This window comes from Mastomys coucha, unplaced genomic scaffold, assembly GCF_008632895.1.
Source record: "Mastomys coucha isolate ucsf_1 unplaced genomic scaffold, UCSF_Mcou_1 pScaffold8, whole genome shotgun sequence".
In the NCBI taxonomy this organism is placed as follows: Eukaryota; Metazoa; Chordata; class Mammalia; order Rodentia; family Muridae; genus Mastomys; species Mastomys coucha.
The window spans coordinates 38,336,701-38,361,522 of NW_022196914.1; the positions used below are offsets into that span (position 1 = coordinate 38,336,701).

Genomic DNA, 24,822 nt, shown 5'->3' on the forward strand with positions numbered 1-24,822 from the left:
TCTATTAGTTTTAATGTATCTGCTTTGATGTGGAGGTCCCTGATCCACTTGGACTTGAGCTTTGTATATCTGTCTTCTGATTGTAAATAAGTTATAGGTTTTTTTTCCCTTCTTTCAACCAATAATAAACAAATATCATTTAGTCTCACAGCTTCCTCTTTTCTTTGCTAAATAGTCAAGTTAAGGCTACCACTAAAGAGTAATGAGCAATCTTCAACTGAATTTTAGTGAGGATCTAGTCTAAGGCTGAAAGTATCAATGTCCCAGCCTGATATAGCTATCTCCTGAGAGGCTCTGACAGAACCTGACTAATACAGATGTAGAGGCTCACAGCCATCCATTGAACTGAGTACAGGGTCCCAATGAAGGAGTTAGAGAAAAGACCAAAGGAGCTGAAGGGTTTGCAGCCCCTTAGGACAAACAATATGAACTAACTAGTACCCTCAGAGCTCCCAGGGTCTCAACCACTAACCAAGGACTATACATGGTGGGACTGATTATTCTGGCAGCATGTGTATAGTAGAGGGTTGCAAAGTCGATCATCAGTGGGAGGAGAGGCCTTTGACCTTGTGAAGATTCTGTGCCCCAGTGTAGGGGAATGCCAGGGCCAATAAGTGGGAGAGGGTGGGGTGGCAAGCAGGGGGAAGGCGGAGGGAACAGGGGTTTGTTCTTGTTGTTTTGTTGTTGTTGTTGTTATTGTTTTTTTTTTGGGGGGGGAAACTGGGAAAGGAGAAATCATGACATGTAAATAAAGAAAATATCTAATAAAAAAGAAAAAAAAAGTAACAATGAGCTGAGTTGTCAGGCTCACTCTCAAAGAAATACACAGGGCAACTGAGCTACTTGAGACCTGCATCAGATGATACCAATCAAACCTTACTATTTTGCAGAAAAATGGCAAAATTTAAAGCTGAACATTATGCATATATATTAAATGGAAGACATGCAAGTTTAAAATTAGCCTACTTTAAAACCATATCAAGACAGATTCATGGGCCAGATTCATGCTCAGTGGATAAAGAGACACCCCTACCAAACCTGATGACCTGAGTTCAGTTCCCAGGACCCAAACATTGAAAGGATTCCCATGGATAGGCATTTAACATCCATGGCTTTCGTGTCCCCCTCCCCCCAACTCACCCCCAAAACATACAAAGTAAATAAACGTAAAACAAAAAGGACTCAATTAGGAGCACTGCTTTAAAATAAGTGGGCTACTGGTACTGTAAAATACATTTTACAAAAAAATAGGTAAATGAAATAATGTCACACACATAAGAAAAAAATCACAGAATTAAAATGGTCAAGGAAAACAAAAAAGCACTTAAAGAACTTTTGGTAAATGTTTTTTGACATACCCCTTCCTTTAACATCACTTCTCCCAATGACATCACAGCATGAATTTTTAAGAACTGAAGTGATGAGAAAATGAGACAATTCAACATTTTTTTTTTTAAAAAAAGATTTCTTTATTTAATGTATATGAGTATACTGTCACTCTCTTCTGTCATACCAGAAGAGGGCATCAGACCCCATTACAGATGGTTGTGAGCCACCACGTGGTTGCTGGGAATTGAACTCAGGACTCCTGGAAGAACAGTCAGTCAATGCTCTTAACTGCTGAGCCATCTTTTCAGTCCCAACAATTCAAAATTTTAACCAAAAACTTTAATTGTTTTAATTATATGTTTCACTACTACATTTCCATAATAATGCCTTTTGCAGTTGGGACAATTAGATTTATCTAACCTTGAAGAAAGGACATACTACTAGTGAGAACAGATTACTTTTTGTTGTTGTTTGCTTTTTAAATTAGTCACTTTACTTTTGCTCACTGTCCCCCTCCTAGTAAAGCCCTCCCACAATCCTTCCCCTCATCCCCATCACCTTCTCCTCTTTATCAGTAATAAAGATAACTGCCCCCATCCTGGCACGTCAATTCTCTAACAGACTAGGTGTATCCCCTCCCACTGAGGCCAGACAAGGCAGCCCAGCTGGAAGGACATATCCCATGTATAGGCAACAGCTTTTACAATAGCCCCTGCTCCAGTTTGTCAGGACCCATATGAAGACCAAGCTGTACATCTGCTACATATGTGCAGGGAGCCCTAGGTCCAGCCTGTGTATAGAACAGACTGCTTTTAATACTATCATTTTTAACTGGCATTTTTATTCTTCACGTATTTTTATTGAATTTCAACCACAAGAACCCTCTACAAAAACATCATCTAGACCCCTCTTGAAGAGGAATTTTAATATGTCAACATGCCTACTCTGACTGGAATATAGAGAGGCCTTTATTCCTAGGAGACAGAAGCAAGTAGATCTCTGAGTTCAAGGCTAGCCTGGTACAGAGCAGGATCCAGATACAGAAAAGCTTAGGTCCTGGTGTGTTGGTACATTCCTAGTTCCAGTACTCAGAAGTTAGCTGAGAAGTAGTGCAGAGGAGCGAGTTCCTGGCAGTTGAGTTGGCAGCAGTTCAGTTTGTAGAGGCAAAGACAATCTTATTGGGACAGTTTTAGAGAGACAGGTTGCAGGTGGAGATTGAACAAGCCAGAGAATCAGAAGGAGCTAGAAGATTACAACAAATTGCCAGATTGAGTTTGAGGCCAAGCAGAGCAAATCAGTGTGAAGCTGAGAGATGCCAGATTGAATCAGCATGGAGAAGAGTTTGAGCCAGAATGGCTGAGTTGAACCAGCCAGCCAGAGTTCAGAAAAAAACAAAACAAAACAAAGCAAAAAACTATAAAGGGTGAGCTTATTTAGCATTAAGCCTCCTGGATGACAATTATGTCTGGTAAATAGGTTACTTTTACACCCTCCCTTGGCTTAGCTTATTAAAACAGCTCAAAAAATGCCAAGGACATAGCTTATCCATGATAAAAGATGAGTCTACATACACATCTTCTGTCTTATTTGAGTAGTCAGTAACTTCAATCAGTATATTCAACAACATTTAGAAAGTTTTCTTTTCTTTATCTCTTTAGTCAGGAAATTTTCCACTTTGTGTTTAAGTTTTTAAATTAAGAATTAAAAAATGTGTATCATTTCTCTGTGCAGCCCTGGCTATCCTGGAACTCTGTAGACCAGGCTACCCTCTGCCTCCCATGTGCTGGGAGTAAAGACGCGTGCCACCATTGCCTGGCTAAAATGTATATCTTAATTTTACCAAATTCTATAACCACTAATTTTATGACTACTGTAAAAGATAAACAATGCAAACCAGAAAAGCTCATTTTTAAGGGAAAGACAGATACCCAACATAGATATACCCCCCCATGAAAACTAAAAACCCATTATAAGTTCACCATGCATCCAGATATAAACCACTCATGACCTGACATTGATGTTGTGAAGTTACTTGAGAGCAAACTAAGTTCTTTTACCACTTTAAGATTGATGATTCTCTCGCCCCAAAATGACTGAGAACAAAAGAATGAGAAACATTGGCCATTTTCATCTACCAAGATAGGATGATTGGTGTAAATTCAAAGCTGGTCAGGAAGTGCTAAATATGTTTTGAATTTCTATTTTTGATAGAATTAGATCTTAGAGTTCAAAGTACTAATGCATTTTGTATCAATTAATTACTACTTGCAAGTGTTCACTTGCAATCTGATAATATTTGGAGAAAGGTGGTCAGATTTATCAAGGAAAAAATATTTCAAAGGAGAAAATATTTTATTTATAATTGGACAGAAGTAAGTACAGATGCTTAAAAAAATGGGCCTTCCTTGAGCCTACACTTGTTAAGGGCAATATATCCCAATGTTTCATGTTATATATAAATAACATACACCTTTTATTATGATTACTGAATAACTGATCAATAATCACTCTGATAATACTTTGCTTTTTATTAATAAGCCAACACTTTCAAAACCCAGAAAGAGTTCACAGTATTTATCTTAAAGAGATGTAAATATAGTTATATCTTCAAAAGCAAAGCTATCATTTAAAAAAAAAATCACTCATACTTAGGACTAAGGGTTACATTCAGTCAAGCCTTTAAAAACAGGCTGATATAAATTCATTTGTAATCAAAATTATATAAAACTGCTCTAAAAGAAGCTACAATGATTTCAAATATATGCAATCATAAACACGCTTATAATATAAAACCTCCCAAACAGACCATAATCTGAAGAAAGTTAACCACTTATATTTGTAAATCTCTAAGCTTTTATTCAAACAATTTCACCAAATTTTTTCCCTAACAATTTATATAACTTTACATCTTAATAAACAAAAGTGATATATTTATGTTGGTTGTATTCTCAAACCAGAATCAGGAGTTAAACACATAACTCTATATGTTCTGTAAGATCAGAATTTACTGTAAGAGTAATCTTTAATGATTATTGATATTAAAAAGTCTTATGAAACTCTCCTCTAAGTCTCCCTTCAGTAGGATATCCAGTGCACTGACAGAACCAACTTAATTTTTTCTAAGTAATTTAGCACCTGATAATTCCTAACCCTGTATCAGAGAAGTAACAAAATATATCTCACTTCTGCAATTAATTTTAACATACAAGTTGGATTTTCTGATAACATAATCTGATCTGCATGTAATAGCTAACCATTCCATGTCTAGTTCTCACACAAACTGGCACTTCCCAATAAGGCTGCAACTGACCTTTCTAACTCAACCCACATTTGATGCAAAAACAATTATCATTCTGAGTTTTTTAGGGTCCATCTCAGTATGAGACGCAATTGGTGAGGAAGCTGCCTAACAAATGTTGGAGGTAGTAAGCAATGAAGACTCCTTCCTACCAACTAAGGAGCAGCAACGGCAGCTCTTCCTAGTTCACCATCGGCCCAATGCTCTAGGACCCATTAGTAATTTATTTTCATGTAAAGGTATTCATTTTCCTATGGCCCTATCAAGCAAAGCTCACATATTTATAGTATTTATGAAAGTATTCTAGCATTAATGTATTTATATTTGTCTAAGAATGAGCACCAAGACTTCAAAAGCCCATCTATTGCCTATTTATTCTAAAATAAATTGCCACAGTAGTGCTTATTAAATGACTATACTATCAAACTGTATTTCAATTTAAAAAGGTACAATTATTAAAAATTCCAGAAACATACAAAACTCATTTTCTTCCCACAGCATCTAAGAAAACACATCAGAATGTGCTTAAGTCTAATCTACCTTCTCATATAGTAAGCTTTTTATCATTTGTTGTAGTCAGCTCTTGGCAAGTATACCACTTGTTAGTTTTTCAAAAAATGTTGAATTCAAAACAATATGTGCCATTGTTTTACACAGGAAGAACCAATTTTGTCTGGTCATTTGTATTAAACTACAGAAAACATACACAGAATACCTTATTCTGTGTACTGGATCTAAAATTGAGAACTCAAAAACTTCAATAAAGTTTCTTCTAACAACTGCAATAAACCACATTGAGGAAAGCCAAATCAAACAACTCAGTAAGTTCTCTCTGATCTTTACTGATACTGTGGATGGGCTCTCGTTTTCTTTTTTCTTCAACAATCCCATGGAGCTATGGTATCTACAGGGAAGAAGGGCATAACTCAGCATTGTTTGCAGCTGCAAACTTGAAAAAAATCTATTACATGATCATCTCACTAGATGCTGGAATAGCATTTGACAAAATAGAACACCACTTCATGTTAAAAGTATTAGAGAGACCCAGAATTCAAGGCCCATACCTAAACATAAAAGCAATATATAGCAAACCAACAGCCAATACCAAATTAAATGGAGAGGTACTTGAAGCAATCTCCCTAAAATCAGGGATAAGACAAGGATGCCTACTCTCTCCATATCTATTCAATACAGTAGTCGAAGTTCTAACTAGAGCAATAAGACAACAAAAGAAGATCAAGGGGATACTGGGAAGGATGAAGTCAAGATATCACTATTTGCAGATGATATGATAGTATTCATAAGCGATTCAACAAATTCAACCAGAGAACTTCTACAGCTGATAAACAACTTCAGCAAAGTGGCTCAATATAAAATTAACTCAAACAAATCAGTAGCATTCCTTTATGAAAATGATAAATGGGCTGAGAAAGAAAATAGGGAAACACTACCCTTCACAATAGTCACAAATAATATAAAATATCTTGGAGTAACTCTAACCAAACAAGTCAAATATCTGTATGACAAGAACTTCAAGTCTCTCAAGAAAGAAATCAAAGATGACCTCGGAAAAATGGAGAGAACTTCCATGCTCATTGGATTGGTAGGATTAACATAGTAAAAATGGCTATTATATCAAAAGCAATCTACAGATTCAATGCAATACTCATCAAAATTTCAACACAATTCTTCAAAGCCATGGAAAGAGCAATTCTCACTTTCATCTGGAAAAACAAAAAACCCAGGATAGCAAAAACAATTCTTAATAATAAAAGAACTCCTGGGGGGAAAAAATCTCCAACTTAAAGCTAATACTCAGGACTTTAAGTGTTTACAACTTCTTCCTTTTTGACCTTTAAGACAGGTTTAAGGCAACACTATGTTTTCTAAAATATAAATACAGGAAACAAAAGAACAAATACTGGAATGCAGAAGTGCTTCACTGTAGGTTAAAATGCACCATATGCTAGTCACTGAGCATGGAACACAGTGACCTGTGCTTGTGAAAAAAAGTGTTTTACAGGAAGACATCTTTGAGGCATCTCGTGTTTCAGGACATGGCATGATAAATATTGCTTGATAAATATATATGTCCATTTGATTTATAAGAAAACAAACACAGAGAAAAAAGTCGTAATTTGGTTAAAACAAACTGGCCAAATCTCACCACTGCTGAGTCAAAGGCTGTGCTCAGGCTAGTGAGATCAGTGGCCATTCCTTGTTGCTTTCTTTGCTCTCCCCTCCTCCCTCTTTGCCCTTTTTCTTTCTCTTGGCAGGGTCATCCAGGCTACAAACTCAGTCCTTCCCCCAACTCAGCCTCCCCAAGTGACTAATAATCATGTTTTCTGATACTTTGGCAGATTAAGTACAAAACCAAAACATGTTTTTATGCTATTTCTTACACTATATGTAAAATTTTATAGAAGAATCTCAAGTTTTATTAGAGTGCAGAAATTTAGGCAGTATGTAATATTCTATTTGGATTACAATAAATCCAGTAACAAGATACTGAACATCTCTTATCTTCTTGAAAGATCCATTTGTGAAACAAAGCTGAAGTATGCCTCTTTAACAGATTGCTGTTGGATCAGTAATTATACTATAAAACATTTAAGTTGTCGTTTTTCCCAATGTGTAGCACAATGTAAATTACTTCTCAGTAAAGGAACTACAATTTTGTAACTGGTTAATATTCACATTCTGTCTTTTAAGTTACAAATTACTAGTTTATATAAAAAATTAGTTTATATCAAAATTAGTTTATATTAAAAAACCCATAATTGTACCCTAAAAATTCATTCTGCACATTTGAATTTTAAAATTTCAAATGCCTCAGACGTACTATTCTACTGCCAATTTTCTTGTAAATTTTAATTATAATAGTAAAACTTAGTATGCAGCAAAATGTTTCCACTGATAGATTAATTAAGGGACCAGAAACCTGCTTCATTCATGCTCTGCTAAATACAACACATAACAGACCTGAACTGTTAAACTGTGTAGTTCATTTAGCATTTAAAAAGGACACATGCTCCACTATGTTTCATAGCAGCCATATTTATAATAGCCAGAAGCTGGAAACAACCCGGGTGTCCCTCAAGAGAAGAATGGATACAGAAAATATGGATACAATAGAGTACTACTCAGCTATTAAAAACAATGACTTCACGAAATTCACAAGCAAATGGAAGGATCTAGAAAATATCATCCTGAGTGAGGTAACCCAGGCACAAAACAACACATGTGGCATGTACTCACTGATAAGCAGATATTAGGCAGAGTAGAATACCCATGATACAACTCATGGACCATATGAAGCTCAAGAGACAGGGAGACCAAAGAGTGGATGCTTCCGTCCTACTTAGAAGGGGGAACAATATAATCAAGGAAAGTAGAGGGTGGGAGGGATTTGGGAGGAAGAGAGAAGGGACAGGAGGAAAAAGAGGGGCAGAATCAGGGATGGGAGGGGATGGAGGAGATGAGCAGAGGGTCAGGAAATTTAAACAGAGATGTGTAGCAATGGGGGATGGAGAACTGGGGGTAGCAACCAGAAAGTCCCAGATGCCAGGAAAGCAAGAGCCTCCCAAGACCCCAAATGGATGACATTAGCTGAAATACTCCACAAAGGGGAGGGAGAACCTGTTGAGACCATATCCAGAGGATAGGTATGGCTTCCTGGTTGAGGGATGGGGCCACCCACGCATCTCCAAGATTTTAATCCAGAATTGCTCCTGTCTAAAGGAAATAAAAGGACAAAGAGTGGAGCAGAGACTGAAGGAAAGGCCAACCAGAGACTGCCCCACCTGGGGATCCAGCCCACATGCAGACACCAAACCCAGATACCAATCCTGGTGCCAAGAAGTACTTGCTGACAGGATCCTGATACAGCTGTCTCGTGAGAGGCTCTGCCAGATCCTGACTAATATAGATGTGGATGCTTGTAGCCAACCATCTGACTGAGCACAGGGACCCCAATGGAGGAGTTAGGGGAAGGACTGAAGGCACTGAAGGCACCTTATCTGGCATCAATGGGAGGGGAGGCCCTTAGTCCTGTGAAGGCTTGATGCCCCAGTGTAGAGGAATGCTAGAGTGGTGAGGCAGGAGTGGGTAGGTGGGTGGGGGAGCACCCTCACAGCAGGGTAAAGGGGTTTGGGATAGGGCTTTGCAGAGGGGAAACCAGGAAAGGGCATAACATTTGAAATGTAAACAAATAAAATATCCAATTAAAAAAATTTTCAGTGTACATAAATAGGCATTTAAATATATATACTCAAAGTGAGCAAATTATAGTATGTTTTTTTTTTCAGAGAAAGGGTGTGTGTGGGTGTGTTTATAAAAACTAAAGACTATGAAACATAATTGAAAGTCCTAGAAAGGTTTATTTTAGAAACACAAAAAAGCAAATGCATCTTACATATTGGCCTATAAAGAAGAAGCAACTTTTACAAGTATATAAATGAACATTTGAATGAATATCCTTGCCATGATTTTCAGAACTATAGCACTCAGAGGAAAGGACATTTTGATTTGAAAAAAATATTTAAATTATTTTTCTACATATATAATATAAATAAATATTTGAAGAACAAATTTTTTAAAAATTAGTGAAAACATTTTATACCGAACAAAACTACTTCATTCTATTATTGTATCTTTCTGAGTTAAATCCTGAGCCCATATTTTAGATCTGTAGATGTTTTTTAAGTGCTATGAAAATTTGCTCTCAGTGAATAACCGAAATTAGTATTTCTCCATAAACTGTGGATATACTAAGTGACAAAGTATGTAGCATGTTTGGAAATCTGATTCATACTTTCTGGCATCATGACACCTCTGTGACTGACTGACACATCATTTTCAGTGTCACCAATAAGGCCTCAGTATGCACTCCAGGACATACGTTTAGATTCTCAGGCAGTTCTTTAAGAACACTTGGGAGCTTCTTTAATGTCTTTATATTCCTAGCATAAACATCCAGTAACCAGTCAGTATGTGCATTGCTGGGTTCTGTGTCACTGTTGCATGCCATAAGCACCTCATTAAGATGACCTAACCCTTTGAAAGCTAGGATGAATTCTGAGGATAAATCAAATATTGAACAAAAATTAATCAACATCCTACTAAGTAAAAATGAACCAAATTCAAGTTGTTGGTGATAAAAATGTTTCTGTGTCTTAGCATGAAAGTTGTCCACTGTATCGTCTATATTTGTAATGGCAAATAGCTCTTCCTTGTCCTTAGGGGACAGCACATAATCCAAGGGCAACTCCCCTTTAGAGTTCCTCTGCTGTAAAAGTTCTGGGCCTGTGAAAAAGAAAATGTAAAATGTTAATAGTAAAACACTTTTATTTTGCCAGGCTAACTGCTGCTTTCTTCCCCCACCCCAGAAAAATAAAAGTCTTCCAGGACTGTTTATCATCACACTTGCTACTGATTAGCTGCCTACATACATTGTAACTGCCCATACAGACCAATAAAGGTGTGTTTACAAACTGAAAATTCTAGTCAACTGACTAATGAATTCTGCTATAACATAGTCTATATGATAAGTGAAAACAGCTTTTAAAACCCTCCCTGATGTCAATTAAGAACAAGAATTTCAGTACTCTCAGAAGAAAGTAATAAAGTGCATTAATCAGAATCTTAGAAAAAAGAAAAAAACCTTTCTCTTTTTCATTACTGCCTAACCACCTGGCAATATGAAAACTATAAAGACCTTGCACAGATACAGTACAATTTTCATTTTATCCTTCTAATGTTTACTGTCCACAAAGGCAAGGGAGTCATAAAAACTTCAAAGTTAAATTTCTAAATCAAACTCAATACTTGTCCTATCAAATCAAAACCAAAACTAAACTAAAACTGAAAAAGCTTGCCTACAGTTAGAGTTAGTACTTGCAAAGTCCTGAAATGCTCATGACTTAAATTCATCCTCTGAGTATTAGAGGATGACACAAGAAGCGAGAAAGCAACCGTCCATAACAAGGTATAGGAGTGTCTTTACTCTTGTCAATCGCGCTTGTAATACTTTACGCAGTCACTCCTAAAAATGTGAACAGCAATATGAAAGTATGGAAGGATACATTATAACATATTGTACCATCAGAAAGAAGTGATTATTAAGTGCTAAAATTCTTAATGATGACTACAACCAAACATATAAAGGCTACATGACTGATGTATAATTTGTGTGGAAAAAAGAATTCCATATGAAAATTGTATTATCTATCATTTTGTTAATATCTCAAAACAAAAGGAAAATATTTTAACTTATTTCTGTTTGGAAAACATTACAAGTACCCAAAGTGAACAAAGTTTTAGCAATATATACTCTTGAAATTATTGCTTGTAAGACTGAAAGTCTTGAAATGAATAGATTATAAAGCTGCCATAGTGATGTCAAATCATATAAAGATTCAAACCCAGAATCTGACTAGATAAGTCAACAAATAAACAACCTAATACATACAACAACAAAAACAACACAGATGTAATTTAGCCAATACACCTTGACAAGTGGGTTTTCTCTCCGAGGTCAGAGACTAACCCACATATGACTCTGTTCGCTAAATCAGCACAGCTGATCTAATATTACCCTATGCTAATCAGCTGGATTCCATTAAACAATACTTCTTATATCATTTAAATCATTCAATGAAGAAAAGAATAATGGCTTGCATGTAAGATTAGATCTTTGAGTAGAAAAAAACCAGAATACTTAATAGAAAAAAAACATTAGGTTTATAAAACTAATATTATTTAAAAGAGAAGGCAGAAGAACTAAAAATACATCAATTATGAAAGAGTGTTGGTAAAATAGACACACTTAGGCCTTTAGGGGGCAGGAGTAGACTATAAATAACCAAGTCTCTCAAGCCATCATGCCATACATCCATGCTTTCTTAGATACTCATAAGAAAAAAAAAAGACACATCGAGAATATGCCTTTTGTTTTTATGCAGAATGAAATCAGTTATTTACAGCATAAAACACATCAAATTCTAAGTTAAAATTAACACAAACAAAACCAATAGATTCACACAAATGTTTATGTTTTTTATATTACAAGCTAGTTATCAGGGTTTCATTTTTAAAACACAAATTAGTTTGAATATTTTGAAGCAAAATTTTGTAATAGCTCAGATGCAGAAATGCCACTAAAAAGGGAGTTGCTGCAGATAAAAATGAATCAGAAAAAGCAGTAGATAGGTATGGAGCTTAAGTTATCCTCTTCACAAAAGCCCTGAACTACACTTAACACCACCTGAAACTACAACTTCAACTTAGTTGATGGTAAATATGAATGAAAAATATCTTAGGCTATCTTCCATACTCTATAAAAAAATGTCTTACAAAGATATTAGCTTAGCCAGTTATACATACATACACATATGTAATAAAAAAAGAATGGAAAACCATAGTCACAAGAAACACTGAATCTACTTATGAACAAGCTTTAAGAAATTATCAGATCACTAAGATACCATATATATAAAGTTAAAGGAATATTTAAAACCAACACCTTCAACTGCAAAAATATATTTTCACACATGAATCTTAATAGGTTTTAACATTTTATATATATATATATAATAAAATGATTATTACAACAACTAATACATGGTGGTTATATTTTAGGAGACTTTTTGTCTTTATCTTTTCATTACATTTTATATAAAATAAAAACATCATTCCTTACAGACTTTCAAATATAAAATATTATCTGCCAAGGAGGGATTCATCAAAAACCTAGATAATTTATCAAAACCCATTTAACACAAATACACTCACCCCCATGCTGTAGAAGCAGCTTGCCAATTTCTACATGTCCGTTTGACAGTGCATCATGCAAAGGAGTCACCCCGTCCACTTGAGTGAGCAGATCTACCTCTGGACAACGTTGCAAAATTTCCTGGACACACTCCGTGTTGCCATAGTTACAGGCTTCATGCAAAGGCGTCCAGCCAGCATTGTCTAAATTAGAAATCAAGGCAAGTTTTAAAACAGCAAAAGAAGTACTGTTGGTTGCAAGTACTGATATTCCACAAGTCCCATCAATTGTTCTGTAGGAGCTTCATATATGAAAAACAGCATTGGTGAAAATGAACTCAGTGTAATCATATTTCTACTTAAAAATGAAAGTAAATAAAAAGCAAGTTTAAACATTATCATTGGAATATGACCAGAAAATTGCTTCTAAAGTATTTTGTATTACTAGCTCTAAATCATCACATAGTGAATTATTTCAGTTTGGCTAAGTAACTATTTTTTAAAATATTTTTGGTAAATTTACTTAAATGATTTTTCTTAATATGATGTAAAACTATTTTGTATAACAAACTGTAAGATGCTGAATGAGAGCACAAAGACTTAGAGAACTTACCTTTAACATTGATGTCTGTTCCTGGCAAAGAGAGAAGAATAATCAATTTCTCCACTTGGTTTTTTATGCAAACTCTATGCAGAGCTGTTTCTCCTGACATAAAAAATTAATAGATTATTCCAGAGAAGACAAGTTATCAACTAAAGAAAATAACAAAGGCTATGAACTAGAAGGTCTGGACCCAAGCCAGACTGGTTTAAACATCTCTTGAATTAAAAAGAAAAAGAAAAAGAGAGGTGGGGTGGGAAGAACCCCAGCAATCCAGAGCTTCTGTTCTGTCAGCGATTCAGCAATGAATTCTACAACGAAAGCTTTAACACAGGCATTGTCTCCTCCAGTTCAAGGTTTAAAGCTCCAATCCTGCTAGAAAAACCCAAATGATCAGAGAACACCAAAAATATTTGGTTTTGTATCAATAAAAGTTTTAAAGTGCACCTGCCCTCTCTTAAATTTATTCATGAATCGACGCTAAAATGTATAGCTCTTTCTTATACAGCATTTATAGCTTAATTCAAATGAATGTTTCTGGCTAAGCACGAGTGCCTCTACATACTCAAGTATAATTCAGAACTTCAAATCCATTAACAGATGGTTTGCTGCTTCTCAATAGGCTGTCTGGCTTGGCTACAGCTACACAGAGGGAGAAATGGAAGAATCTTAATATAAACACCACACACACACACACACACACACACACACACACACACACATGCTTGTGCGCTGGAAAAAGTCCCTAAGTGCCATTTAAAGATGAACAGCAGCAGCACATAGAATGGCACAGTTTTTGATGGAGGTCTGCAGTAAGTTGCTGCTGGTCAATATTATCCATTCCCAACTGCTCCTTGAACTAAGATTAATAAAATATAAGTCATAATTTGACATTAAGGAAAATGGCTAAATACTTATCAGTGACTACATAGGAAACAAAATGCATCATGGGCATTATTTGTTCCTGTTATACAAAATATTGAATAGCATATTTTCAGACTACTCAATTTTACAAGGTGTCTTTGCAACTTCAACTGAACATTTCTTGTACATGCAAAGTTTTTCTCCATTTCTCAATTTTCTTCCTCTCCCAACTCCTGCTGTTCAGCCTAAAGTCATTCATATTCATTTTACTTCTGAACAATAAAACAAAGAAAAGACACTGATCTTTGAAGTGAATATCTGAATTTTTACCTAATAGTCTTCATATTTTTAGCTACATGGGCCCAGAATGGAACAATTAAGCTTTGCTGTCACTGTTTTCATGAGTTAATCCATAGCATGAGTTAATCCATATGATACAATCTATAAACAGAATAACTTATAAATCTAGCCATTTCATTTATCCAAGGAGAGCTCCCTTATAGATAACATTTTCAGGTTACAGACATCTATGTAAAAGTGGCACGAGAAAAAATTATTACAGCACTATTCTTGTAATACTATCCATTAGGTACTTAGGCTGCAGTACAGTTAGAACCAAAAGCCAAACACATTTCAGTCTCGGCTCAGTGCCTAGAAGAAAGGAGCCCATATGCTTAACACAGCTATGTAACATAGTCTACTCCTCATTCTTTGTTCACAAAATGTCTATGACTGAAAAGAGAAGAAGAATGAATTATACTTTCAAATCAGAAGACACTGCTTCTAAATAGCACAGGTTGATGTGGAATTGTAAAGTAAGGAGGGTAAGTCTGGAATGAGCTCAGGGAGCAGCACACATCACTTAGCATCTGGAAGGCAAGGTGGGAAAGGAGCAATATTCTACTACATCAGCTACTAAATGACCACTTCCTTTGTATACACAAGAGTTCAAGAAAATATTACATTATCCATTGAAGTATTTCCTGGACTTAGTCCAATATTTAAGTTTAAACATTCATTAGGGCAAAAGTGTGAGATTACCAAGTACTGACTACAAGTATGAAAAGTTCTTAGTATAAGCTAATTCAGATACTTGGGTTACCTTTCAGATTAGTTTTATGAAAACTCATCTTTGTAACCAAAGAGGGGCAATTCTCCTTGGAACATGACAATTCTCCTTCTGACTTCTTTTTCAATTTTTTCAATGATGAGGAACATTTAGCACGATTTAACTCTCTGAAAAGAAAGAAGACCAAGAAAAGCTTGTTTTTCAGTAAGTCATGCCAGCATACATAAGATAGTATTTTTCTTCCTTTAAATGTATCCTGCTTTGAACTCATTCAATCATACTGCTTTCCAATTTTTAAAATGATGTCAACTGCACAAGAACAAATTTTGATGCATTAATTTTTACTTTATTAGTCTATACCTCCAACTGCTCAGTAAAAAGGTAATGAGTGTAGAATGTTGGGCAAGGAGGAAACCAAGTAAATCAGATTTTGTAGAGGAAATAAAGCTGAAAGTTATATTAGAGTGCAGGCCTCCAGATTTCCCATTCCAAGAAGTCTCTCATTTTGAATCATCTCATATGCCTCTAAAACCTTATTTATATTATCTATAAAAAAGTAGAACTTTCTATTTCAGACAACATTCTTATGAAGAGACTTGATTAATAGTTTCATTTCTTTCAGGAAGCAGTTAGGAGGAAGGAAGTATGGTCTTTGTAGTACAGTAAAAGAAAAGTGCTGATCTTACATATTTATAAGTTCAAAATTGAGTTTCTTTTCAATCATCATATGAGGACAATACCCAAGATAAACTAAAGTACCAGGAAGTTCAGAGAAAAGACCATATTCCAAAACAAAGTGCAGCTGTAGCAACAACACTACTTACAGGAGCTCTGGCCGACCTTCTGCTTGTTTCTGTTTTGCACCATTCAGCATTAGTAATGCTCTTTGAGATTCTAGGCAAGGCCTCTGGCAGAGTTTTTTTGGCATCTGCACCTTTCCAGCCCCATGTACATCCATTTTTCCCAAAAGTGGCAAATAGGAATCTATCTGTTGCAAAGTAATATTATATCATTATCACAAGTACAAAGACAGCAAAAGGAATTACTTCATTATTTTGCTATTAAGTCTGGTTATATTTTCTGGATTTCACAACTAGGTTGCTATATGATCTTCTCCAAGCATGACTAAATGTTAATGATGCCAGTTCTGTGTAATTATCTATGTAATTATTTTGTCAATATCTTGTAGATGATGATACCTTTTAGAAAATAATTATACTTTCCACTTCAATCTTAATACTCATTTGGGAAAGTTTTTTTGATTAAGTTTCATATCCAACTTTAGATGATTTACATAATTTTATACTTAAAAGACTTAGAGTAAAAAGGTATTTTGTCACTTCTATTTTGCTAATGGATTTCTTCAAGAGAAAGATAAGTCCAGAATAAATGAGAGAAGGAGTGAAACTATTCTCCTACCAGTCCTATTGCAAAGCAGTTTCACAATGAACAGTGGACTTGGCATTTGTTGAAGAAGTACTAGGGCATTAGAACTTAGTATCTAACATGGCCAAGACAAAAGAGAGTGGGAACAAATGCAGCTTATATATGCATATATGTATGTAGGTTATATCTTTCCAAGTTTCCATGTTCAAATATCAAATTCTAGAAATTCTTGGATGTAGTTTTAAAATATATATTATGGCAAAAGTCAAAATTACTTTTTTATAGTATTCCCCCAAATAATTAAATCTATTCCTTAAAAGATTTATTTTTATTATTTATGCATTTAAAGTGTATGTGTGAGTGTGTGTTTGTTTAGGCGGTAGGTGGACACCAGTGTTCCTTAAGTCAGAAGATCCATACATGCTAGGAACTGAAATTAGGTCCTCTGAAAGAACAGCAAGTAATTTTAACCATGGAGTCATCTCTCCAGTGCCCCACTAATCTATTTTTGAGGAAAAAAAAAAACAACAAAAAACCAAGCAAATAAACAAAAAACCCCAGCTCCTTAATGTGTTGGAAGATTTATTGTATTTTGTCTACTTATGAGAAATAACTAAGAATTAAAACAGAACTCATGAACTAACTTCCTAAAAAAGAAACAAAACAAAGAAACAACCCTCTGAGTAGGGCACAGCTTACTATTTTCTGAAGGGAGAGTGGCTCAGTGCACGTACTAGTGGGGCCCTGTAAGCACAGCTTTTTAAAGATTGCTTCTGCAACAAACATCTGAAGCCAGGAAGATGAAAAGGAACAAATGAAGATCTCTAGTTCTTTTGAAGAAAAGTCTATAAAAAAAGTAAATATAGTTATTGCTATATCTTATACATTTCCCCATATCTTCACTGTGGATTGTGCTCAATTGAGTGACATTTCTTAAGCCAATAAACTTTTGTTATAATTTTAAACCACTATAGATGGTTTTATATAAACATTTTATATGAAACACTTGAAATTATAAGTATAAACTTATATATAAATTATATATACACATAAACTGCTCCTTGTTTTTCAAGAGAAAATTTTTTTATGGTACATATGCCAGCATTTGAAAAATAAACAGCATCACTTGATCAGGTAGCTGATTCCAATGTCATTCATTCAATGATACTAATTTCCTGCTAAAGTTTCTATATAAACAGCAGCATACATTCAGAAGAGCAGGCCCCTCCCTGTATCTCACCTGGGCAGCACAGAAGAGTTGCCCCTCATGGGGTAATTGACCCTATCCCTTGCTAGTGAGGGAGAGCTGGCCCAAGGGTGTGAGACAGGAGAAAAGGCCCCATCCCTAGCAGGAACAGTGCTGAAGAGCTGGACCAGATGGTCTGAGCCCAGGAAGTGGTAGAGCCAGTCTACCTTTTGCTTAGCTGTCACAAACAGGAGAGCTGATGGGGTGAACAAAACACCACCAACCTAATATCTACCCCATCTAGGAACTGCTGGAGTGTTTGAAGTTCAGGTGAGGATCCAGTATTGATAGTGTAGCAGAAGCCAAAGGCCTTGAATCACATCAGTGATTCAATGTATTGAACATCTGCCAGTAAAGCTGTTGGGCAAACCTGTGTGACATACCGCAGCCAGATTTATTTTTTAATTTTTATTTATTTTTTTGCTTTCTTTTGGGGGTTGCAAGAGCAGAGGGCAGATATGGAGGGGTAGGGAGATGAATGGGATTGGAGTGCATGAGGTGAAATATACAAAGAATCTATAAAAAGTTAAAAAATAGCAGCATAAATAACACAATGGAATGACAAAGAATGAAATCAACCAATAGGATACTAAAAGAGCTAATGTTAAATAACATGACATGGTATAAAAAAGTTGTGATCAATGGAGTAAAAAAAGGTCCAGAGGCCAGGCAGTGGTGGCGCACAACTTTAATCCCAGCACTTGGGAGGCAGAGGCAGGTGAATTTCTGAGTTTGAGGCCGGCCTGGTCTACAGAGTGAGTTCCAGGACAGCCAAGGCTATACAGAGAAACCCTGTCTTGAAAAAAAAAAAAAATGCCCAGAAAGAAGGCTTAGACTCCTACAGTCAACTAGTTTTTGACACAGATGCCTTCAAAAACTGGTGCTAGGAAAACTAAATACATACATTTAAAAGAATGAAATTAGACATCAAATATCAACTCCAAATGAACATACACCTTAATGAGCGAGAGATTTGAAATTTTCAACCATTAGAGAAAAAAACCTTTTGATGATACAGGGACAGGAAGGACGTTCTGGGTACAACTGTACTGCTCAGGAAATAAAGGCAACAATCAACACATGGCGCCTCATGAAATTAAAGGCTTCTAATACAGCATAGTGAAAAGGATATAGTCCCTGACTGAGAGAAAACTCTCCGTCATGGTAAACTAATTTCAGCATTCTAAACACTTCCTGGAAAGTTTGAAACATATGAGTACCATTTTTTGTTTGTACCCTTCTCCATCAAATAAAATGTGTACTTGAATTCCTGCTAAAATGTAAATAAAAATGTGTTGAGTGGATGAATGAAATAGAAATATTCTGACTGAAATAATTGGTAAATATAAAAATTATTTAAGAAGTCTGAATTATAGAAAGAACAAAAGAGGAAAATTAAAAAAACACAAAACATTATAAAAGCAAAACATCAGGAAAATATATTGACATATCTAAAAAGGACACACAGGTTTATTAAATGTTTCCTGAGATATGAAAAATTAAGTTGTGATATAAATTCACATTTTTAAATAATTCAATTCATCCTTTGTCAATCTCACCTATGTATGTAATGCTTAGTTCCCTTCCAGCCCTACTAGCTACCTCCTTTCTCTAAGTCACCAGCATATATTCATGCCTGGGTTTTATTTTGTCTTGGTTTGTTTTTGGCATCCACCAATTTAACCAGGGCCATCTGTTGACCCTGAGATTGTTGGAATGACATGTTTTCTATCCCATTAAATCCATATGAAATTCGTTTAACTCAAAGATCAGCAAATGGAATACAAACAAAATGTTATTGGAACATGGCCATTATATATTATTATTTTGTGTAAGGTTGTTTTCTTACTACAATTTCTGAGTTCTAAAGAGCAAGGAATATTTAGATATTTTATATAAATGGGAAATCTAATCCCCAGTTAATATTAGTCTCTCAAGAATTTCAATTAGGATAAAAATCAAATTTTAGATAGCTGTCTGAAACGTTGTGAAAAAACCAATACTATAGCTGATGTGGAACTGATGGCCACGAGCGCTAATGAAAAGAAGAAAGGATTACACCTGAGTTCTGAGATACATACGGCCTCAATTCTCAGAAAACAACTTAACGCTTAGCAAGTATACTAAACGTGAATGGGAAGTGGATCACTACCTGAGAATGAAAATAATACAATGGCCGAATCATCTATCTCTACTAATGAGTTAGAAAATACAAAAACTACAGAATAATTCAAAGAAATGTAGAAAAGAAAACAAACCCAAACAAAACAGGTGGGAATAATCAGAGAGAAGTAATAGCAACAGCAACAAAAGAAACCGGGAAACAATAAAGTTCAAAACCATTCTTCATAAAAATTTGAACAGGTCATTACTAAAATACATGGAAAATTCTGTTGTTCTAAAACCTTCAAGATAGATAAATACTTCAATTATATTTTGAATACAGAAAAGCTGCTTAAGATGAAACTGTTCACTTTATTCCCGTCTCTTGACAAATATTAAACACTAAGCTCTCCCGAGCAAAAACTTATGTGATTGCTTGGCCCACAGAGTGATGCTATGAGGAGGCTGAGCCTTGTTGGAGTAGGTGTGGTCTCCTTGAAAGAAGTGCTATCAGCTGGGCAGTGGCGGCACACGCCTTTAATCCCAGCACTTGGGAGGCAGAGGCAGGGGGATTTCTGAGTTCAAGGCCAGCCTGGTCTACAGAGTGAGTTCCAGGACAGCCAGGGCTATACAGAGAAACCTTGTCTCGAAAAAACCAAAATAAATAAATAAATAAATAAATAAAGAAAGAAAGAAAGAAAGAAAGAAAGAGAGAAAGAAAGAAAGAAGGAAAGAGAAGTGTATCACAGTTGGGTTAGGTTTTGAGGTCTCCTATGCTAAATCCAGTGTGTGGCATACACTCTCCTGCTGCGTGTGGATCAAGATGTAGAACTCTCAGCTACTTCTTTAGCACCATGTCTACTTACATGCTGCCATGTTTCCTTCCATGACAATATTAGATTCAATCTCTAAAATTAATTGTAAGCAAGCTCCAATTAGATGTTTTTCTTTATAAGAATTGTGCCATGGACATGGTGTCTCTTTAGAGCAATAAAACCCTAACTAAGAAAATGGTTTATCCATTCCATAAGTTGAAACCTAAGAAATCAATTCTCCATGTGTGTGTGTTTAATTTTCCTTACTTAGTTAGAATCTGGATTATATAATTTCTCTCTCTCTCTCATACACACACACATGGAAATTAGTATGTATGGATTATTTTGTAAAACTTTATTTCTCTTACCACATTGATATCAAGAATGACACTCAGGTTACTCAGCCTGGTACCTGTGCTGAGTGAGCTATACTGCTGGTGTGCATACTGAGAAGAGTAAGGAAATTCACTTCAAACATAATTTCAACTTCATTTAGAGTTTTAAATTGGTGCACAGAGATGGCTGTCACCAAATTAATGATTGTGACCATAGTACTAATAGTGACATTAAGGTTACATTTTTAGCTCAAATCAGTCATCAGACACTGGTTCCAACTACTATGGTTTAAATATGTCATGAGAGAACAGAGTAACTTTGTACAGCAAAGTGAAGTGAAGAGACATTAGAGTATGAATAAAGAGACCACTTAAGTAGTGGCATACACACAGATTTCCAGTAATACAAGAGTTATTATTTCAGGCATCTGGATAAAGTATAACTCAAATTTCATTAAAGGCAAGTATTACACATTGGAGAAAACACAAATGCTGACAGTTCTTAATGCTACTGCTAAAACTTTCATGGGTCATGAAAGTTAAGGAGGTTTCTTTAATAGATGAAAACAAGGAATTGTTAGCAAACGTTTTGGCATTCTTCTTATTAGGGCAAAATTGTGATTTTTAAAAACCACCAACCTATCTAGTAGAAACAACTGGAAAGGAATGATTAAGATTTTGAGGAAGGAGTAAATTTGCACTAAGCAATGTTTAAAAGTCACTCAACAAAAGACAGCTATTCTAAAAAATGATAGAAATCATCATCTAACTCAATAAGAGAAAAACAAGATAGTATGATAAAAATCTTCTAACTTCAGTAGTATGAAGAAACCTTTCTTTGTAGAAGATATCAAATAAACTATAAACTCATTATAACCTGTATTCCTATTATAGAATTGTTTTTAAGAAGTTAACACGACTAACAGTAGATTCAAGAACTTTTTCTTCAAAAAAAAAAAGAAAAAAAAACCAAGATGCATTGGAAAAATGTGCAGAATTACTTTCCTGGAAGTTCAAACCATAGATTGATTTGGTAAGTAAGAAAATATAAGCTTGACTTGGGGGAACCACAACACTCAGGCAGTTTAAGAAGTTAGAAACATAAGGCTACAAGAATGAAGGAGAGAAAAAGGAACAGCTAGGTGTTCTGAATCTGCTTATGCAGTCAGGAAATGTCAAGTCTCATTCTGCAGACTGGGAAGATTAAAATTAGATCTGATTAGAACATTTCCTGAGTGGTTGTACCAGCTTTCAATCCCACCAGCAACGGAAGAGTGTTTCTCCACATCCTTGCCAGCATCTGCTGTCACCTGAGTTTTTGATCTTAGCCATTCTGACTGGTATGAAGTGGAATCTCAGGGTTGTTTTGATTTGCATTTCCCTGATAACTAAGGATGTTGAACATTTCTTTAGGTGCTTCTCAACCATTCGGTATTCCTCAGTTGAGAATTCTTTGTTTAGTTCTGTACCCATTTTTTAATAGGGTTATTTGGTTCTTTGGAGTCTAACTTCTCGAGTTCTTTGTATATTTTGGATATATACCTATCAGGTATAGGATTGGTAAAGATCTTTTCCCAGTCTGTTGGTTGCCATTTTGTCCTATTGACAGTGTCTTTTCCCTTACAGAACCTTTGCAATTTTATGAGGCCCCATTTGTCAATTCTTGATCTTAGACCATAAGCTATTGGTGTTCTGTTCAGGAAATTTTTCCCTGTACCCATGTGCTCCAGGCTCTTCCCCACTTTCTTTTCTATTAGTTTCAGTGTATCTGGTTTTATGTGGAGGTCCTTGATCCACTGGGACTTGAGCTTTGTACAGGGAGATAAGAATAGATCATTTGCATTCTTCTACATGCTGTCCTTTTTCCACTGGATGGTTTTAGCTCCTTTGTCAAAGATCAAGTGACCATAGGTGTGTGGGTTCATTTCTGGGTCTTCAGTTCTATTCCATTGATTTACCTGGTGGGATTTGAATGTGCTACAACCACTCTGGAAATCAGTTTGGCGGTTCCTCAGAAAATTGGACATAGTACAACCTGAGGACCCAGCTATACCACTGGCATATACCCAGAGATACTCCAACATGTAATAAGGGCACATGCTATACTATGTTCATAGCAGCCTTATTTATAATAGCTAGGAGCTGGAAAGAATCCAGATGTGCCTCAACAGAGGAATGGATACAGAAAATGTGGTACATTTACACAATGTAGTACTACTTAGCTGTTAAAAGCGATGAATACATGAAGTTCTTAGGCAAATGAATGGAACTAGAAAACATCATCCTTGAGTGAGGTAACCCAATCACAAAAGAACACACATGATATGCACTCACTGATAAGTGAATATTAGCCCAGAAGTTTGGAATACCCAAGATACAATTCACAGATCACATGAAGCTCAAGAAGAAGGAAGACCACAATGTGGATTCTTCGGTCCTTCTTAGAAGGGGGATCAATATACCCATGGGAGGAGATAAGGAGACAAAGTTTGGAACAGAAACTGAAGGAAAGACCATCCAGTGACTGTCCCACCTGGAGATCCATTCCATATAAAGTTACCAAACCTAGACACTATTGTGGATGCCAACAAGTGCTTGCTGAGAGGAGCCTGATATAGCTGTCTCCTGGGAGGCCCTGCCAATGCCTGACAAATACAGAAGTGGATGCTCACAGCCATTCACTGGACTGCGCATAGGGTCCTCAATGAAGGAGATAGAGAAAGGACCCAAGGAGCTGAAGGGGTTTGCAGCCCCTTAGGATGAACAACAATATGAACCAACCAGTATCCCCAGAGCTCCCAGGGACTAAACCACCAACCAAAGAGTACACAAGGAGGAAATCCTGGCTACAGCTGCATATGTAGCAGAGGATGGCCTTGCGGGACATCAATGAGAGGAGAAGCCCTTGGTCTTGTGAAGACTCTATGCCTCAGTGTAGGGGAATCCCAGGATAAGTAATTGGGAGTGGGTGGGTTGGAATACAGGAGGAGGAGGTATGAGATAGTGGGTTTTTTGGAAGGGAAATGGGGAAAGGGTATAAAACCTGAAATGTAAATAAAGAAAATTTCTAAAAATAAATAAATAAATAAATAAATAAATAAATAAAAAAGAACATTTCCTGAGGTGCCCCCTGAAAGAGTTCTTTTTGTTTTTGTTTGTTTGTTTGTTTTTCAAGACAGGGTTTCTCTGTATAGCTCTGGCTGTGCTGAAACTCACTCTGTAGACCAGGCTGGTCTCGAACTTAGAAATCCGCCTGCCTCTGCCTCCCAAGTGCTGGCATTAAAGGCATGCGCCACCAAAGCCCAGCTTGCTGAAAGAGTTCTGTTGGCAAACGGCCTAAATAATATCCTTCCTTCCATTTACTTCACAAGAAACTTCAAAACAAAAATAAATGATGGCCGGGTGGTGGTGGCGCACGCCTTTAATCCTAGCACTTGGGAGGCAGAGGCAGGCGGATTTCTGAGTTTGAGGCAAGCTAGGTCTACAGAGTGAGTTTCAGGACAACCAGGGATACTCAGAGAAACCCTGTCTCAAAAAAAAAAAAAAAAAAAAAAAAAAAAAAAAAAAAGATGGGGAGTAGGAAGAACATAGAAATTATGCATAATACTGTTAAGAATAGACTCAAAAATAAGAGGGTCCTTTAAAAGGTGTATTAGGACAATTTCAAAAGTAATTCATATATGATCAAAATCTTATAATTAATGAGAAAAACTTATAATCAATGAGATAAGCCAAATTAATGTAAGAATACAAGAAGTTATATGGTAAGCATTCTGGCTCAGTGAATTCCATTTTAAAGTTCCATTAAGTATTGATACGGAAAAAAGACCTGATACAAAGATCAGACTGTAATATAGCCCTGGCTGTCCTGAAACTCACTCTGTAGACCAGGCTGGTCTCGAACTTAGAGGCTTGTCTACTTGAACAGTAAGACATGTTAAGGATATTGAAAATTCTTCTTATCATGTAAGATCCCTGTCTGTTTTTTTTTTTTTTTTTTTTTTTT

The 24,822-nt window shown here is 35.9% G+C and overlaps 1 protein-coding gene across 4 annotated transcripts in view; it reads right to left on the reverse strand.

The window, feature by feature from the left end:
* Positions 1 to 8,986: 8,986 nt before the first annotated feature.
* Positions 8,987 to 24,822, reverse strand: part of Slf1 (SMC5-SMC6 complex localization factor 1) — a 72,701-nt gene continuing 56,865 nt past the window's right edge. For all 4 annotated transcript variants that reach the window (XM_031359895.1, XM_031359896.1, XM_031359894.1 and 1 more), the window contains exons 16-21: positions 17,017 to 17,162; positions 15,756 to 15,919; positions 14,965 to 15,098; positions 13,011 to 13,103; positions 12,419 to 12,601; positions 8,987 to 9,931 (exon numbers count right to left, since the gene is read on the reverse strand). In XM_031359895.1, coding sequence (XP_031215755.1) covers positions 9,450 to 9,931; positions 12,419 to 12,601; positions 13,011 to 13,103; positions 14,965 to 15,098; positions 15,756 to 15,919; positions 17,017 to 17,162 — 1,202 coding nt within the window. In that variant the 3' untranslated portion in view covers positions 8,987 to 9,449. The remainder of the gene's footprint in view (positions 9,932 to 12,418; positions 12,602 to 13,010; positions 13,104 to 14,964; positions 15,099 to 15,755; positions 15,920 to 17,016; positions 17,163 to 24,822) is intronic.